At 42.2% G+C, this 19,195-nt stretch overlaps 1 protein-coding gene across 1 annotated transcript in view; it reads right to left on the bottom strand.

Annotated features, from left to right (window-relative positions):
* Positions 1 to 5,126: 5,126 nt before the first annotated feature.
* SPOCK1 (SPARC (osteonectin), cwcv and kazal like domains proteoglycan 1) overlaps positions 5,127 to 19,195 on the bottom strand; it is a gene marked incomplete at both ends in the record, with an annotated part of 298,243 nt that continues 284,174 nt past the window's right edge. Inside the window, 5 exons of the mRNA XM_084268439.1 lie at positions 5,127 to 5,317; positions 5,684 to 5,821; positions 11,290 to 11,352; positions 11,956 to 12,177; positions 18,344 to 18,460. Coding sequence (XP_084124565.1) covers positions 5,127 to 5,317; positions 5,684 to 5,821; positions 11,290 to 11,352; positions 11,956 to 12,177; positions 18,344 to 18,460 — 731 coding nt within the window. The remainder of the gene's footprint in view (positions 5,318 to 5,683; positions 5,822 to 11,289; positions 11,353 to 11,955; positions 12,178 to 18,343; positions 18,461 to 19,195) is intronic.

Here is a 19,195-nt window from a genome sequence, read left to right as displayed (position 1 = left end):
AAATGGATTAACAGATGAGAAGATAATTGCACAAATGTTTGAAAATAGGTTTCAGGCTTTCATACAGTGCATTAGTATTGCACAGACAGAGGAAAGGTGATGGAATAACACTTTTAACTATAATTAGCACTGTAATAATGTTAGCTGCTTAATGATATTAAAGAGAAGCTCCAATGTAATGACAGACACAAACCCAGGTGTTTCTAAGTGAGGATGGCTTCCTATCTATTGTATTCAATATGATATTGTCTTCATTTATATGTAGGTAACAGTCACTGTAGAATCTGGCTGTGTTCACATCATTGCCCTGGCTACCTGCAGCAGGCAGAAACAACATGATTTGCGGACTAGGGAGGAAATAAAAACAAAAGCTCCTTCCCCACCTCCCCCCTGCTAGTTCCTTAGAAATCAATTTTAATGTAATTTGAAAAGTTCTGATTTTTACACAGTTATTGCTTTCAGTTTGGTTTCATTTCTGCTTTTAAAATATAGCTTTCTAGAGACCTTACATTAACTTCACAGATTACAGCTGACATTGAACAGAGGTATAAGGTATAAACCAACTAGAAAAGGCCATTCATTTCCATGCATGATTAAATGCTGACTCAAGGTACCGCAGTATTTTTGATCCCCAAAGTTTAATAAAATTCAGGACAGGCAATAAGGGGTCGCAGACAAATTAAAATTTATTGAGACAGACGAAAATGCAACTATTTCAGACTACAGTTAAGCATTTACAGATAACCAAAGATAGCAAAATGCTCACATTCCACTTTTGACTCCTTATGGAAAAAGCATTCAGAATTTACTAAGCAGTTCTACTTACTATGATAGTCTACATCCATCTACAGTAGGGACATCAAACTGAAACACGTAATATTTGGATCTCTTCTTACAGATCTACGCATTTAACAGTAACAGACATCAACAGCATTGAGAAAAGTATAAAAAGACCAAAACCCACCTACTGTAGAAAGGGCTTTTTGATGTATAGTAACTGTACAAAGCGGTCTATGTATTAAAGGAACTTGAATGGCATACAGAAGGGACTGCAATAAAAGCCAACAAATGTAGGAAGCAAAGCTTGAGCGATCTGGTGGTCTGTATCAAGTGGTGACCTTAGATCTATGTCATTTGCTGCTGGAGGGGGGGGAAAGATGCTACAAAACTTCTAATATCAAAATATTCCCATGCCAGAAATGTACACTGAGACTAACAGACCAGGCTGGAGAGGCAAAGAGAAGCATTCACTAACAAACAGTGTTGTTTTAAATATAAACTTTACATTTTCAATATAAACTGTAGAATAAATATTAAATAAACGCTTCAAATGGCTTAAAATAATAGTACAGAATAGCTTAAAAAAAGGCAAAGAAAGAGAAAAGGATTCTTTGTGTTCACAACAAAGGCCAGTAATGACCCAAAAACCCCAACTGTGCTGAAATCTGAACTCAAGGAGATTTTGATTTAACCACAGTAGTTAAAAGGACACCTTGAAACATAAAGCAATGCCGAACAGTATTTCATAGTCTCTAATATGAAAAGAAAATGAGATTAAAAGTTGGTTTGTGCCTCTATAAGAATGAGAAAACTCTGATTCCTTTTTTTTTTTTTCCCTCTTTTTTTCACAATGAGGAAATATTTGGAAGGTCACTGCCTTTCTGCAGATGGGAAATCCTGCTTTGCAAAAGAAAAAAATAAAAAAGAAAAGATAAAAAGAAAAAAGGAATTAAATTAAGCTGGAAGCAAATTAAATCCTTTACAAAATATGAAGAATGGAAGGGGCTCAATCTGGAAGAGCACTGGTTCATGGTAGAACGGCTGGTTTCTTCTTTTAAAGAATAAAATATTTTTCTTAGTGTTTTCAAAAACCTTTTGAAATTGGACACACATCTAGACATACATATACGTGTTCCTTTCCAACCAAGACATTTCTATGATAGCTTCCTATGATGTATGTATACAGGCACATACCTCTATACACATATGTATATGTAGGCTGGACATCCCTCAGCCACTGGAGGATGCCAGTGGATCACAAAAGAGCTTTGCTAAATAGTTGTGAGAGAACCTGCTCTTAAAGCAATCCATAGTCTGAGGTGTCCGTCTGAGCCCAGCAGCCTTTGTGCCCTGCTCCTACCCAAGTTGTGACACGTTGTGACCTCAGCTGCTCCCTCCAAACTCTCCTCTGGGCAGACCCAGCTGAACTGGGCAATCAAATGGTGTTCGGCCAATGCTGGCCCTGATTCAGAAGAACATCTGAACAACTGAAGCAGGTGACTGAATGATCGCCTGGCTGGGGCATCCTCCTGACTCCGGGCCAGTGTGCTTAAAGGGTGTCTGCCTGTCTGAGTGTCCATGTGTCTGTCTGTGGGAAGGGAAATGTGCTACCAGAGCACAGCCGAACTAGCTGAGGCATCTGCCCTCTTGTCTGCCTGTGCTGGGCATGCAGCAGTTTGTCCAGGACCTGCAGCACGTGTGTGCTGGTGACTCTGACAGAGTAGTTGTTTTATAGAGAAAGATATCAAACCTGCTGTCTCTGAGGTGGACCAGTTGCATGCATGAGCTAGAAGAGCATGAGTGGTGCTGGGAAATGGATGGTGGGGGCATGTCTGCTTATGTAACCCTATGATGTCCATGTACCCTCGTGCTATAGACCCCTTCTGCATGTTTGTGTGTGACACAGGAGGCACCTGGGACCCTCGAGTGGCCTGCAAGGGCTTGGTGAGACCGGCGCTGGGCAGAAGAGGGGGTTTGCTACATGGCCTTTGAAGGCATGTCCAGTAACGGGATGGGCTGTTGCAAAGGGACACAAGGCTGCAGGTAAAAAAAAAAATCCGAACCAAACCAAAAAACCAGCCCCAGACAACCTAGTTGTGTGTGGAGAATGGGTCCAGCCAGGAGAAGTATAGCTCTGCTGAGTGTCGGGGTAAAATGCAGCTCTGTGCCTTCCACAGGCCCTGTGCAGTTAGAGTGTGGGTTTGACTAGTCAAATACCAGAAGGAAACCAGGCACATTTGAGAAACAAGCCACTGATAGTGGTTAGTTCCTGCTCACAATATCATAGCATTGAGGGAAACAGAAATGGTGGTGGAAGCTGTTCCTCAGCATCATTTTCTAAGAAAGGCAAGTAGAAAATTATCTGGGTGCGGTGCAGCTCATGGACAAGGATTTTAAAATACATTTTCAAAAGCTATAGGAAAGCCAAAGGGGGTTGAGGCAGGAAGAGTGCAGGCCTTCTGCAAGTGACTGTGATGGCAGATTTTTGGGTGGATGCAGGGGCGGGAACCATCCTCCCGATTTTACACATCCTGCTGCATTAATAACAATTACGCAGGCTCACTCTTTGTTCTCAGGTCATTGAGCTAGACAAATAGGAAATGAAAGAGGAGAAAACAACTGAGGCCCTGCAGCACATGGTGTGTGAAAGGAGTTCCTCTTGTGTACTGCTCTTCGGATCATGTTGGAAAGCGGAGGTCCTGAAGAGTTGGGGAGAGGGGCTGCAGAGCTCTGCTGGGCTCTGCAGTGGGCATTGACTTTGGAGGGGTTGAGTACCACAAGCCTTGGACCAGTGTCCTTGGAAAAGTGACTTTTGCCAACAGTGTGATATTATTTCCCCTGCTTTTGAGGGAATATGTGACCAGCTGTGATTTGACTCCATACTATCTCCCCCTCTACACCCACTTCTAACTCATAGGAAAGCATAAATTCAATCTAATTAATTTTCTGTGAAATAAGGACAGTTTTCATCCTGCAAAATAACTCATAGGCAAATCACAGGCACTGCTAAAATACTTATGTCTGAGGCCTAATGTGAGAGTGGGGTTAAGGTACCTCCTACTGTTTCTGAAAACAGCAAAAATAATAAAAAGTCACCACAGTACATCACTGCATCAAAGAACTGAAATGGGAAAGGACACAGCAAATAATTTAATCTCAATATGCTGTGATGCAATTGTAGAGCTGTGAATATATGGGAGATGCCGAGGGAATCAGAGATTGTATTTTAATACTATTCTCCTTTATGTGCCTGTATTGCAAGTGTTCAGCTTGTCACTCTGAGCAAAGGGGTTATGAAATACGACCACCTAAAGTTGCTTTTTGAAACAGGCCAAATAAATATTAACTATTTAAATTAAAGAAATGACAGCTTATTACTTTTGATGGTTAGTGTCTTTGACGGCTTTATAACTTTGGAATGAGGGATTGCTAAGAGTAAATGAAGAACAGGCAGGTCTGTAGTGTGTGAGCAGAAGCAGAGGCTGCCTGTGTGATGTTAGTGCAACTCAGTACAAGTGAGTTCAGATGGAAGCTGAGGAACAGCCTTGGAGATGGTTATGATGCTACAAATTCACAAAATGCTCTTTCCTTAAGCACTTCAAAAGGCAGGTGGATGCTGTTCCCTGCCTGTAGGGCTTGGTCTGGGATAGCTGGAGGTCCTCAGCATCTCTTAGGATCAAGGCTGTGTCCCTTAACTGAATAAACAGGTTCTGTGAGTGGATATACACCCTGGTGGGAGCTCTGCCATCAGTTAGGGCTGGACTAAGCCTGTTTGGCTCCAAAAACATGAGAAAGAGAAAATCCTGCCAGTGGGTTTATCACTGGATTAAACTGGGTATCACTATCCAAAGAGACATACTCTTTACTGGAATGTAACAAATAGAGACTGGAAAATGAGGCACCCACTTTTTCTTCACCATGAAAGGAAAGGAACTGCTTCTGATATGATCCAGATCACAAATTCTCTAACACGAGAAGGGCTTCTAAGCCTTGTATTGGTGTGTTGGGCCCCCTTCTATGAGTCTTCTTTCACAGGATGCATTTCATAAGCTGTGCAACTGAGGAGCAAGACATGAAATGTTTTTGAAACAAAACTCATTGCCCCTGTGGATAGAACAAAAATCCCCCAAACCAACTGAACAAAAGCTGTTTTCCAAACAGTCCTTTCTGGGGAAAAAAAGAAATGAAAAGAAAAAGAGTTAAGAAATCTTCCAAATTAACTAGACTATACAAAATTAAACTCAGTAGAGAGAGAATATTTGTGCCAGGTACTCTCAGATACAATTGCAGAGATATGATATGACTTGCAATATTGTGCAAAACGTGAGTCCTCATTATGATGGGCACTACCATATATAACCAATTTCATCATCCTTATCATCATCTTCATCTTCATCATCTTCATTAGCTGCTCTTACATGAATCTTCAGTTTGCCGTCTTTGTCTTTTTTTGCTGTTTCAGGTTCATCTTCCAAATCATCCAACAACACAACAGATCCACCACTGCCGAAATCCCCTGAGGTTTCTTGCTCTTCTTCTGAAACAGGTGAGCAGGAAAGGTCATTCCCTCCCATGACACCAAATCCCTCATTCATCACTACTTTTGTCATCCAAGCCACTGCTGTTGGCAATGTTACTTTTCAAACAAATAGGTTCAGTTATTCTTGAAACAACCTCTAAATTTTAATTTTCATCCTGAATTGGGACATTGGTCCAAAGGACCAACGTGTATACAAGGCCCCCATCTGTATTCTGAACAGGAAAACACGGGAGCACTTTGAACACTGGTACTCACGTTTCCCTGTTGTCACTTTTTTGTTATCCTGCTCCATCGTACAGCAGTGGCACAGCTTACAACAGTGTTAATTCCTTTGCTGTCTGAGGAAAGCACATCATTACTCACCACAACTCACAGTCCCTTGCTTTCTTGAGCCGGCTATCTCATTCCCGTACTTATCAACACACCAGCACTGCCCTGTGCTGCCGTGGCACTGAGTGGCTTTGTAATAACCTTCTTCATTGCACCGTGGGATGAAAGCACCTGAATAAAATATAAGAGACAATCAGTAATGCAAGATGCTGTAGGAGCAAGCAGGTATATAAAGTGTGATGAACTTGTCATGTATTTACATGAAGATCTTTACGATGTCGGCAAGAGAATACACTTGATTATCTGGTGCCTAAGAGACAGAAGAAATTATATGTGATTAACTATTTTCAGCCACCCTGGTCATTGCACAGTGCATAAATGTTTGTGCATATACAGCACAGGGAGGGTGCTGGCATACGGTACTAGAGATAGGCTCAGTCTGTCCCCAAATGATTAATATTCCCACAGAGCCCCTTTCAGATTTAACTCCTGGTTTGAAACTTTTCTTCCCAACTGGATTATTACCCCAACTTCATTAATTCTGCATTTCCCTTCCATTTGCACTCCTTCAGTGTTTATTATATAAGTATTTCCACAACACTGTAATTATCCCTGGAAGGTATCTGCCATCTGCTTGCTATTCATACTAATCTCAAGCACAACTTCCTACTTGCTGAGCGTTCCCATGTATAAAAGAAGGAATGCATAAGGTTTGCAGAGAGGGACAACAGGGTTTTGAAGTCAATAAGTCTTTGGATTTGAAGCCCAAGATTTGTCTCACAATAAAACCAATATAGTTCAGCCTTGTAGAGTGGGGCTCATTCTGGCTTTTACAGACAAGGAAGCTCCTGGGAGAAACCTGTTTTATTGTTCCCACCGTTTTCATCAGATACAGCGAATGTACTTCAATATGAAAGGATCTCTTGTCCTCTGAGATGAGTTAGCTTTATTCCCAAGGGAGGTCAGTACAGTCATTTTCCCTTCTTTGCCAATTGTTTCAATTTGAAACATGGCAGAAACCCACCCTTGCCCCCAAATTTCTTGTCTCAAATGATTTTTGAGAAAGTGTTTTTCTCTTTTGTCAAAGACACTGGTGATTTACTGGTCATGCAGTAAGTGTTTTAACTAGTTCCATGTGTATAGCATCTCTTCAGACAGTTCATGTGTCAAAGGAACTATTTCCACTACATTTCTCACAGAAAAAATGAATGAGAAGGTGTTGACCCAATGCCATGAAATTTCCTATATAAAAGACATTCAAGTGGAAGTCAGTCAGTCACACGCGTGTGCACATGCACATCTCTAAAGGGAATCCTTGAATTTCCAAACTCATTGCTCTGCAGACCTTGTCTTATGTTTGAGTGGTGCTACTGTAGGTCTGGAAGATGAGGACAGAAATGTTTGAAGATCTGCCAAAGTCTCAGTGTATCTGATCCATTTTGGAGACCACTTCACATCCATTAGTGAGCGTATTTTAAATACCTTCCAAGCATGATCTTATAGCAGGTTTGCTTATAGGTGCCACTGCTATCTGCATGAACAAAGGTAAGCATAATGATGGCTACAAAGACTACTTTTTCTCTATTTTAAAAAAAAAAAGTGGCTCTAGCAGCCCTGCTTATGTATTCACCTTTGCAGGTTTAGGTGAGTTAATGCTCACTGCTCAATCCTTTATTTCAATATTGATTGGGAAAGGTTTGGGTTTTGTTTTTCTCATATTTATGCTCATGTCCTCTCTCTGTTAAGCACTCCAGGTGTTTACCAGAATATGAGCAACCTTGGAAGAAGCGCTCAGGTGTTGATGTTCAGCTGGTGTAAAGCAGCGTGGCTGTACCAGTGTCCCTGGGACTCCCGGTTATATCAGATGAGCATCTGGCTCCAGGAAGAAGCAAAGGGCGAACCTTGGTGGCATTACAGGTGAAGAGCCTCTGCATTTCAAGCTGTCTCATACTTTCTCTTTTCCTTATGCAATGCAACCTTTCCCTTCTCTGAAACAGGCCTTTTCTGTATTGGTTCCCCGTGTTTCTTGCAAGGTATTAAAATGTTCCACGCTGCCTATAAAAGCCATGGATTTTAAAAATAAATTATGGCCTAGGCTCACTGCCAACATAACTGTGTGTGGAAAGGATTCACACTTGGGTCACAGCAAAGAGTAGAAGGTACTTTTCCTTCTGCACGGGAAATTTGTGCCAATCTGTATGTAATGCCAGAGCTCTAAGTATTTAGCTATGCATACTAATGGCACAGCCTTTGCCAGCCATCAGGGAGGAGCTTATAGCCTGTCCTCTCCCATGTGTCAGGTGCAGGTGACAGTCTGGTGAGGACAGAGCAGCACAGGGAGTGAGTGTCCTACAGCTTGCTGACTTCTGTGGAGGTCCTACACAAATCAGGCCCCATGTTCGCTAGCAAGCTGCTCTGTCTACAGGCTCAGCTACTCTGGAGCATGGTATCTGGGCAGCCAGTTCAGTGGCAATAGTTCAGGATGGGGTTTGGAAAGATAGAGGAGTTCATTGTTCTTCTCCAGAGGTCCTTGCACAGATGGTTCTTCCCCACAAGTAGAGGAAGGATAGCTAGTGGACCAGCTTTACTATTAAGCACCACAAAATGTTATTCACTCCCTACTGAACTGCCTCAGGCTACTAAATCCTGCTTCCCTCATCTCTCCTTCTCCCATGGAGTATTTAATTATTCCACGCAAACTTGAACAGCACTGTTGCATCTATATCCTCTCTATGGATCCACACCTCTCTCTCCCTCTCTTTTTCTTTTTTGGCATCATTTCCTTATCTATATAATACTCCCCTTCCTCAGAGGACATGTGGAGAATAATTATATGCTAAAGATAGTGAAGCACACAGGTAAAAGCCTGACAGAATTAAGTGCTAGCCAGCACACAGCTCCCTGTATTAGCTATTATGTTAGCTGAATTCGCAGGGCTGATACAGAAGAAAATAGTGACGGGAGCAGAAATTTATTACCTTAGTGATGTGGGAGAAGCATTATCAGGCTGCACAGTTGTATGCTCTAAAAGTACACTCTCTGCAGTTAATTGTACTCTAGATAAATCTGGTAGGAAAAGATGAATAGTGCTGTTTACTTTATAATTCGGTCCCCTGGGACGTTAGACTCTATTTGAAAGCCTCCGAATTCAACATATCTAATGGCAATGGCTTTGAAGTACTTTGCTGCGACTGTCATGTGTTTTGAAAAATATACAGAGAACAAAATATCAAAAGTCATCACTTTTTATCAATGGGACCGAGTTAACAGAAATCTTCCTTGCGCTCACTTGTCCAGACTGTAAGTACTGCACTCTGCAAGTCAGGGACAGAGAAAGAGAGAGAATAATGAGAGGCTAGTTGCTCTGAAAACATTAATCTCTTCTTTCAATCTTTATTGTTGCTCCAAGCAGTGCTTCTTGTCACGTGTGTGTTTTGGTTTCCATTTGCATGATTCTTCAGTCAGTGCAAAGTCAATGTTTCCCACTGTATAAATAGCTGTGAGATCAGATTAAAATCTCCCAGACAGGTGCCATTATGCAGGCAGACTTTCAAGGTAGGTGAAGCAAAAAGTTCCTTTCTATATTATAATTTTCTAGCTTGTGGAACAACCTCTGCCTGACACTTCTTGATTTGTTGAGCTTAACCACTTTCATCCTTCATTTTTTTAATACAGTTGACTAGAAGTTATTTGTGTTGAGGGACCGTTCTTACTGCTTTTACTTTGTCATTTTATTCCTGCTGTTGTGATCAGATCCCAGTGACATGTGCTACAACTGCCTGTATGTGGTACTACCTGCAATGCAGCCATCATTTTCCCCTGCACACTGGAAAAAAACACTTATGTTTCAACCTAGATGACATTTATTGCATATAGCAAATAACAGCAACACATAAAATAAATATGGGACTGCTGAAGCTATCTATTAGGACCTAAGTTTCTTACTCCTTTAGCTGGCTTTGAAAATCACGACACACACGAGACAGAGAACACCGTGCTATCCTCTGCCAGGACACTCATTTGAACACAAATGCAAAATATTTACTGAATGGAGCACACACACAACTGAGCAATCAATCCTCCCTTCACTCTCACAGCTAGGAACAGCAGGAGCTGTAACTCTGAGACATCTTAATCTTTATGTGAACTGGCTATGAAAGGATGATAGAACTAAACCATAGTCCCTGTGGCCTTTGGGAATGTTTATTCTTATTTTAAACCAATGGATCCACTTTGGGGTTGTTCGTAGGTACCTTGGGCCCAAATGGCAATGGCATCTGGGAATGGCAGGGTTTGGTAAGATAAGGTCTGCAGAAGCTGTTTGCAGAGTCTGCTAATGAGTATCTGGAAACAACAGACTAAAATCTGAGAGCAAGTCGAGAAGCACTGCAGCGCAGCTGCTAGTGATGCTGTAAGAATCTGACATGGGTTTTCAATGACAGGACTGACCACCTGGGTCAGAGGTAGGGCAGACTCTTCAGGGGTGAAATGCAGTGCTTCTTGTAAGTAGGGACATCGGTCTGTACTGCTCTGCCTCGTGTGATTTGGCTCTATGTACACAAATCATAGAATGGTCTGGGTTGGAAAGGACACCAAGGATCACAGAGCTCCAACCCCCTGCCACAGGCAGGGACACCAACCTCCGGCCTGGATCTAGACAAGCTTGCCCAGGGCCCCACCCAACCTGGCCTTGAGAATCCCCAGGGATGGGACATCCACCACCTCTCTGGGCAGCCTGTTCCAGCCCCTCACCACTCTCTCTGTAAAGATCTTCCCCATAATATCTAATTTAAACCTTTCCTCCTTTAGCTTCACTCCATCCCCCTTGTCCTGCCATTTTCTGCCCTTTTAAAAAGTTCATTCCCCTCCTGTTTCTCTGCTCCAAATGTGCTAGGTTGGAAGTTTCAGTAAGATACTACCACAGAAATGCTGGGCTACAGAACACGGTGTCATTTGAGGGTGTGGAATTACTCGGTTCAAGAAGCTGATTTTTTAGCAATCAAATACGAATATGCCATATGGGGATTTATTTCACCTAATTTTAGATATCCATCAAAGCAGCGTGTGTTATGCACCGATTCAGGCTCCCACGAGTCAGCAGAGAGAGGGGCAGGCATTATCACATCTTACAGCATGGCACATCCTGCGGGGCTGCCTAAAATGAGTTGATATGAATTCCTGTTTTCCTATACACAGGGTACACTGAAGTATTTTAAGGGTGATTATTTCAAGCTGAACCTTAAGGGATACATGCATTGCACCGTACCTGGAAGAAGACCTGACCCCGCTGGCTATGCACTGTGGCACCTTTGGTCCCGCTTCAGAAATGGGAGGCTTGAGTATTGAGCAGCCTTACTGTGATCCGACGAGGTGACAGTATTAAGCTATGTGCAGGTGAGGCTTTGCAATTCTGGAGAGCTGTAAATTAGTTCTGAACCCGCTGCCACACTGACACCTGTTCTGTACGTTGCTATCTCGTTATTTGTTTAATTTCATAGTGCCAGGCCTACACTCCGTGGTGCGGATTCCTGACTCAAAACATTAGTCTCTAATTGAAAAAACATTACTGCATATAAAGTTACAATAATCACAGAAGCTTTAATTAGTTGAGTAAATGAATAGCAAGTAATCGAACTTACCCAACAGACTCTTCCCTCTACTTAGCTTCTGAATTCTATTCATTTCATTCTGGCAAGGCAGACCTAAAATGTAATGTAGGAGAATCAGTTTCCAGATGGTACGGGACAGACTCAGTAATGACTGGCTTCACTACTGACATGAAATGTAGACTACTGTACACCTGGGAATGAAAGAAGCCCATATGCTGGTACTGTACTGCAAAACAAATTTATGTCATTAGCTTCAGTAATTAAAAAAAAAAAATTAAAAATTGCAGCACACTGTAGTTGAGAACAGCATTTGGGGGCCATTTCCATTGTTAAACCATTTTTCATCTCTTTTCACTAAGCTGTCATCATGCCAGGTCTCTAATTTATGATTTGCTAATTGACTAATTTCTGCATTAATAAAAGAATAAGTTCTTGAGTGCTCTATCAGCAGCAGAGCTTACTTCTAGACTGTGTGCACTGGCACTTACTACTTCTTTGTTTGTTTTAATGATCAAGGGATATTAATACAGATCATCTGTGACATTAAACATCGTTACACAGCGCTCTTTCACACCAATGCCAGAGAAAAGAGCTTTGTAAGGCAGCCGCTTACCAAACTACCCCTACAAGCAGATCAAATGAACATGAAAGGGAGGAAAACCCAAACAACTTCTCTTTGTGAAGGGCACAACTCACCACCTGGCTTCTGGAAGCAGTAGCACCACTCATTGTTTGAAAGCTTCCCGTCTTTGAAGGAGTCACAAGAGTTGAAGAGAGGCTTGACGCACGGCTCGTACTTATCCAGGTAAATGGCACTGATCTCCGAGGGATCCAGCAGCAGGTCGTAGTTCATGTCGAGTTTGTTGAACATCCAGCCTAAGGAATCCTTACAGATTGGTAGTATGCTGGTGTCAAATCCTGTAAGGAGATAGGCAAATATCCCCAGCTGAAGCTCAGCACACCCACTGCACAGGAATCATTGCTAAACTGAAGCCTTTGTAATTTTTTTGTCTGGACTCTCATTGCCTTCTTCCAAATAGAAGACAGGGCATGATAAATCCATGCTGTTGAGGTATTTTCAATGCTCAATAGAAACACGGACTGATTTCCAAGTTATCTGCCATGCAATTTGTAATTACAGCCAGGAAAGCTGAAAATAAGGATGTTGATTTCAACAAAGACTCAGAAACACTCACGCTTGTCTAGGAACATAGAGGTACAGAGGGTCCTTCAGGTACCTTGTGCTCATGCTGGCTCAGCTCCCTGTGATAACCTGCCTGCACAGTCTTGGTTCTGCTGCAGCCCACGTGGAGAAGCCTGATGGGCTTTTTCCTTTTGCTGCATCTTTCATCACAAGAGGTCAAGCCCAGTCTTATTTACTCTAAGTGTCAGGTCCCATTTCAGGATGCTGCTTTGTTAAAATGAAACCTAAGATGTTGCTGGAATCACGCTGACAGTTTGCCCAAGCTCTGCAGCCTACCTGCTATTTTAAGCATTAATCCAAGGGAGGGCAGTGCTTTATGCTGGAACCGTGCATTTTGTATGCAACCGCAGCTGAAGGTTGTCAGCAACACAGAGGAACAATCAGAAGGGTTAACAAATGGGAAGGTGTATGTCATTCATAATACATGTTTCTCTAAGAAAGGAAGAAGGTAACACTGTTTCCTCAGGGCCGGAGGCAGCTCAGGCAGGGAAGGGAGAGATCATGCTGAACATTTCATCACATTTTTGTGCTGTTATCTCCTTTAACATTATCTAGTTGAGTTTGAATACAGTGAAAAAGAAAAAGGCCATATGACTAGATGTAGGAAGAAAGCCTGCTTGCCTTGCTGAAGCAATTAGGACTATTGACTTCATTTATTTTATTCATCCAAAGACAGCAAGCAGGATTTGGTCACTGTGTGATCTCCCACTGAGTGACAGGATTTAAGAATCCATGAATTTGCCTTTACAAAGCAATGAGGAGCAGGACATGCAGCCCTGCCTTGTGTGGGTGCATGCTGTGCCCAACTCCCCTCTGCAGGGCAGGGTAAAAGCAAAGCAATCCAACAGGCAAGGGTGGCTCATTCATTGCACAGTGGAGCAGGGATTGGTACATGCTTCAGCTGTCCCAGTTTAACAGCTTCTAGGGGAAAAACAGCTGTTTTCCACTGGCTGCTCTTTTCCTGAACAGATGCTGTCTCTGGTGATGGTCTTTACACCCTGTTGCGGCACTTAATGCTGCTACGGTGAATAACTACAAGGCCTGTTATACAACTAGTTGAGTACGGTACGTGTTGCTGAGCCCGGCAGGTCTCCAAAGGTCACCTCCTAACCGGCAAGGATCAACGCAGGGAGGAGGAGATCCTGGCACGAACGTGCCCCTGCCAGTGTCTGTGGATTGTTTCCGAGTCCCTCTTTCCTCCCTGTTGGGAAGTCTTTATCTGTGTGTACAACACGCACTCAGGGACACAACAGCAGCGTGCCCTCGGTACTGAGCTGTCTGAGCAGATCACTAGATAGTGACTGATGTGAATACGAAGGCCGCTCTGCGACACACCATCAGGGCTTGGATGCAAGATATGATCATGAAAGGTCACTTGCGATGACAGTTAATTACATTAGTTGAAGAGATTTTGATTGTAATTTCTTATAAACAAGGGAGCTTTCACTATTGTGACCAGAGTTCCAGATTAGGTTCATTAAAAGGCCATATTATTAAGCAGTGCTGCATTATTAGACAGCGTAGTCTGGAAGTCTTTAAATATTACAGTGGTAGGTGCAACAGAAAGCCCTTACCTATGTGGTTATTATCAGTGAAAAGGTTAATTCCTTAATCTTTCTTCAGTATGTGGGTGAAGGTGAATAGTACTATCTACCCCCACTTCATATTGTCTCCTGGGAAGAGCTACAGTGTGTAAATCACCTTTTGCAGCACTGCACCTGCAGTCCAAGCCCAGCAATCCTGGATGCTCTTGGCACCCAGCAACAGGAATGAAAGCAGTGTGTCCTAAGTGTGCAAGCCAGGCTCTGGCTTACTGTGTAACCATGGCAGCTCATGGAAAACAGTTCTTGGAGCTCACCTTCCTTCACTGGGAGATCACTGTCCTCCCATCGACTTGGTGAGGCCAACAGGTAATGAATGAATTAAATTTTTTGGAATCTTCTGCTATATACTTGCTTAAAAATATGATGCAGTAAGTTGAATGAAATAAGCCACATACTGTAATTCTGTAATGAATTCTGTCTGGCACAACAGACCTGGAATAGCAGTAACCTCAGTGAGAACTTTTCTGCATCTTTCTGTGCTGCATTCAGCTCAGCCCTCCAGTTCCTACAGCGAGACACAAGGGAACACTGCAGGCTCCATATCACTCCCGCTCCTGGTTCCTTGGCAGGGGCTGCCACACAGATGCCAATTAATGTCAGTCGTGGTGGTGGTCGCTCACGTTGGACACCTGCTCACAGGGACCTGGAGCGACTCATTCTGACTGACAGCTGCTCAGCATCCTAACTGCTTAAGTTCACTATGGATCTGGAAGGAAATCAAACTGGTGACCTACATGCGAAAGGCTCATTAATACATAAAACGCTCCACCTCCTCTGAATTAAAATGGAATTAAATTAAAAAAAAAAGTCTTTAAGTGAAAATCCTAATTAAAACTAAACACACCTTCTGGCACATAAAATTATTTTGCACCTTCAAGAGTTGACTTACATGAGCCAGTTTTATTTTATTAAAGTGTACTACAATTAAATTAACAGGGGAATAATTAACCCAATTTCCCCCATCGTTTAAAATAAAGGAAGGAGGAGAAGAAATATTGCCCAGAAAAAAATCCTTTATATTGCACAGATCTCTAGTAAAAGAAAAACAACTCCCACTCCAACCAAAGAGACTTTCTAGATACAGTGGAGGAATGTTACAAATTATCAACAGGCTCACGAGCAATTTGGATCTGATCATACTACCTAATTAGTTTTATTATTTCCTTATGTCAAAGCATGTCCCTGAGTTGCTTATATTATTTATCAAGGAGATTTCAATTGTACAAAGCCAGCAGAAGACAAAGTTCCTGGCCTATGTTGCTTTTCTGGGTTCTGGCAGATAACTCACTGAATCAAAGTTTGAGATTTAAAACACAATGACTTGCCCTCATCCCTCTCCTTTCAAGAGAGTTAGGGGGAAAAAAAAGCTTGTACTTTTTTCCTTCACCTGGGAGTGAACTTAATACACTCAAAAAGCTTATTTACACTCACAGTAACATCTTGAAAATTTAATGTAGCATAGAGAAATCTCTGTTGGAACACCTTCTCTAGACAGCTGATGTGTCCGAGGCATCTTAGTCATCGCATCCCACCATCTGTTCCTTTTACTGCCACAGGGGCATACCCAAAATGGATTTCTTTGAGGATGTGAATGCCTTTTAAGACTCTACAGGCATAACCAAACCAGTTCAGTTTAATGAAGTGATCAGCCTGGTGAGGAGGGCAACACATGCAGAGCAATAAAAAAAGGGCAGCATGTACATCAGAGCTGTTTCCAGAGCCGCGTGTGTCCTGTTTGCCAGGATACACATAAGGTTTTTCAATTTCAGCTCAGGTATTTGAACGTTGCTTTGAATTTTGGAGCCCTTTTTAAGATGTCTTTCATATTTACAAACGTTTGAAGTTAGAGGAAGCCAAATAGTGCCGTCCCTACCCCGTGTATATTTCCAGTGCTACCAGAGAGAATTTGGGCTGCAAAATTTGGCTCTCGCAGATCGATTCATGAATACTTCTGCAAACTCTTAAAAAGAAAAACAAGCCCAAGTTTTGTGGCATTCAGAAATGATTTCTGGTTTTAACTGACATATAAGAAAATGTGCCAAACTAAGTCAACAGTCTAAAAATGAACATTGTTGAGATCAAGTGTTTAAGATCATCAAGGCTGCCTTTCATATAGAAGCTGCCAGGAATCAAACTAAACTAAAAAGAGATAACAGCTCCTCTGTGAATCAGAGCAAACACTGCAGAATTACCAGGAATGTTTTTCTCACTGAAATTGCTTTAGAAAAAAAAAAAGACCCAACACCTTGGAATTAATTTAGTCTTTGGTCCTTCCTAAGGTCTTCATGAGCAGCTCACAGGTCATCTGCATGAAAAACATCCGTTTGACAGTCTTACAAAATGAGATTTCATGTGGTTCTGTATCTAAGGGATGTCAGACAAAATTTTAAGTCCCTGGCTTTTTCTGTCATAGGCTCTGAAGTGAATTCACATCCTGAAGCCATGATTAGCTGTACATACAGTTATGTTTTTGCACTATGGGTCAGCTGCTTCTGCAGGAGAAGAACAGCCGTTTCGTATTACTATTTAAGAAATAAGTTGGACATACGGCTTTAAAGACATCACCCTTGTTGTAAATACTAGGGAAAACAAGGGAGGTATGAAAAAGATTGTTCACACAGAACATTGCTTGTTTCACCACAGTTTTAAGATAGAATTACCTGGCATTAATCAAGTTTGACTACAGTTGTGAGCAATACAGCCTGTGGTACATTCTGTCTCTTTAGGAAGAAGCAACCCAATGCTACACAAACTCAGAAGCCAAAATTCTGTGTGCAGACCTCGGCTTTCAGCAGCTGGTTCCAGAGAACCAGGGCAGTGAACTGAAGGTGAGTCACACCCAGATAAAGCTTGTGCATCCTTCTTTGCAACCCAGGTGCCCATGTGTTTTGGGACATAGTATTAAAAAGGATTAATGAGTCCTTACAGAAAATAAATTCACATCTGCTCTCCAATGAACATGACCTCTTTTGATGCTGTTATTTGAATCTTTCTCCTCCCTGGTGGGTAAATGACATCAAAATCAGTCATGTTGGCTAAACCCACAGAGAGTAAATGCCCTCTAAACAGTTCATTTTAGTCCTTTCTTAAAAAAAAACGCAACAAAAACAACCCAAAATCTCCCTCCATCAAAGGGAAATAGGTGGTGTTATTACATACCTGTGACACAGCAGATTCCACCCCTGTGGCTGAAATGCAGATGTTTATATTTTTCTCAAAATCAAAGTGAGCCCTTTCCAACACTGGCCTACTTTTCCTTATGCTAGTATGCCCTGTTCTTGGCTCATGCCACTGACTGTGGGTCAGAAAAGGCTTGGCTATAAACTGGGAGGCAAACATACTGGCACTGGTGAGGTCACACCTCAAATACCCAGAATTCAGGTTTGGGCCCCTCGCTACATGAAAGACATTGAGGTGCTGGAGAGTGTCCAAAGAAGGGCAACAAGGTTGGTGAAGGGTCTCGTGAACAAGTCTGATGAGGAGCAGCTGAGTGACCTGGGGTTGTTTATTGTGGAGAAATGGAGGCTGAGGGGAGATCTTATCACTCTGCATCTACTTGAACGGTGGGTGTCAGTCTCTTCTCCCAAGTGACAAGGAACAGGACAAGAGGAAATGGCCATAAGTTGTGCCAGGGAGGTTTAGCTTCAATGTTAGGAGAAATTTCTTCACTGACAGGGCTGTCCATCACCAGAAGAGGCTGCCCAGGGAAGGGGTTGAGTCACCATCCCTGAAGGGATTTAAAAGACCTGTAGATGTGGAGCTTAGGGACATGGTGTAGTGATGGACTTGGCAGTGCTACGTTAGCAATTGGACTTGATCTTACAGATCTATGATCCCATGGACCATCCCCAAGAAGTGACTTGGATGCAGACATACTGATTTGGAGGGTCATGGAGTTTAACTGCACTGACATGAACTATGGCATGCTATTTTAACCTCATGGCTTGAGAAAAGTCCCTCAGCAGTTTTATTTACTAGTATAGATGTGACCTCCATGGCCTTCAGACCCAGTTATTTGCCTGATTAACTTGCAAAGGTTTCTCTATCTCTGACTGGCAGTTTTTAGAGCAGTTTGAGCCAGAGAGAGTACGGACGGGCTGCAGCTCCTTTAGAAAACACTGCAGCTATTTATTTGCAGGACCAGGTCTCCTGTTTACTTGCTGGCACCTGCTTGATGTGACACCATAGCACTAACTGCTGTGCTCAGCTGAATGCTCTCTCAGGCTGGGAAGCTGCCTACAACACTCAGAGTTCAATGGGAAAGGTGTTTTCTTACTGCCTTGTGCCGTCTCCGAGCTCGTTGGTTTGATGACACGATTGGCATCCTCGTGAAGAGCACCGAACCAGTCCTTTAGCCGCAAGGCAAGGCTCCTCAATTCTTTGTCAGTGCAGGCTGGAAAAAGAACAAAAGACCAGTTTGAATCAAAACCACCAGTAAAAACCCTTTTCCAGATAGCCCATTAAGGAAAATATTGTTTAAGGTTGTAAAGTCCTTGTCATTCAGGGCTCTGAAGTAAAGAGAAGGTTAGGAGAAAGGATGCAAGTTAAAAAGGAAATGTAAATCATTATGAATTATAAGTTGTACTCAAGTACCTCCTGAGTAGCTGGCATGATTTGTGATGGAAGAAATGCCATGCAGAGCTACCCCTGGGTTCTCAATTAGAGCGCTGTGACTATTTAACTTAAATGCTTTCACCTTTTAAGATTTCAGAGAAAAATATCAGTCAAACAGATGGGGAGGAGGGACGTAGTGCCTAGACATACCACTCGAACAAGATGCTGGGAATAATTTATAACCACATTTGGTTTAGTATAAGGCTATTATCACAGTAATAAAAAATATATATTCTTATTTATATACTTTAAAAAAGAAAATTATGTTGTTCGAGTTCTACTGCAACTGAGACTTTGTCACCTCTGAAGGCTGTCAATTCCATTTTGCCAGCTAGCTAAAACATCCCTTTTCTTATAAATTTTTACTGAGAGGAATCTAATTTTTCCAGAAATTTCTGCCAAGAGATTAACGTCCAGCTGAAGCCAATATTTTTTTCTTTTTAAAGGCAGAAAGCTGCATTAGTCACCCATTTCTGTCAGAAAAAATACTCTTGTTTCTGTGTCATGTTTAGTG

This window comes from Gallinula chloropus (assembly GCF_964237585.1).
Source record: "Gallinula chloropus genome assembly, chromosome: 10".
Taxonomy (NCBI): domain Eukaryota; kingdom Metazoa; phylum Chordata; class Aves; order Gruiformes; family Rallidae; genus Gallinula; species Gallinula chloropus.
Note: the sequence above shows the minus strand (reverse complement) of the source record. Positions and strands in the feature narration are given on the sequence as shown.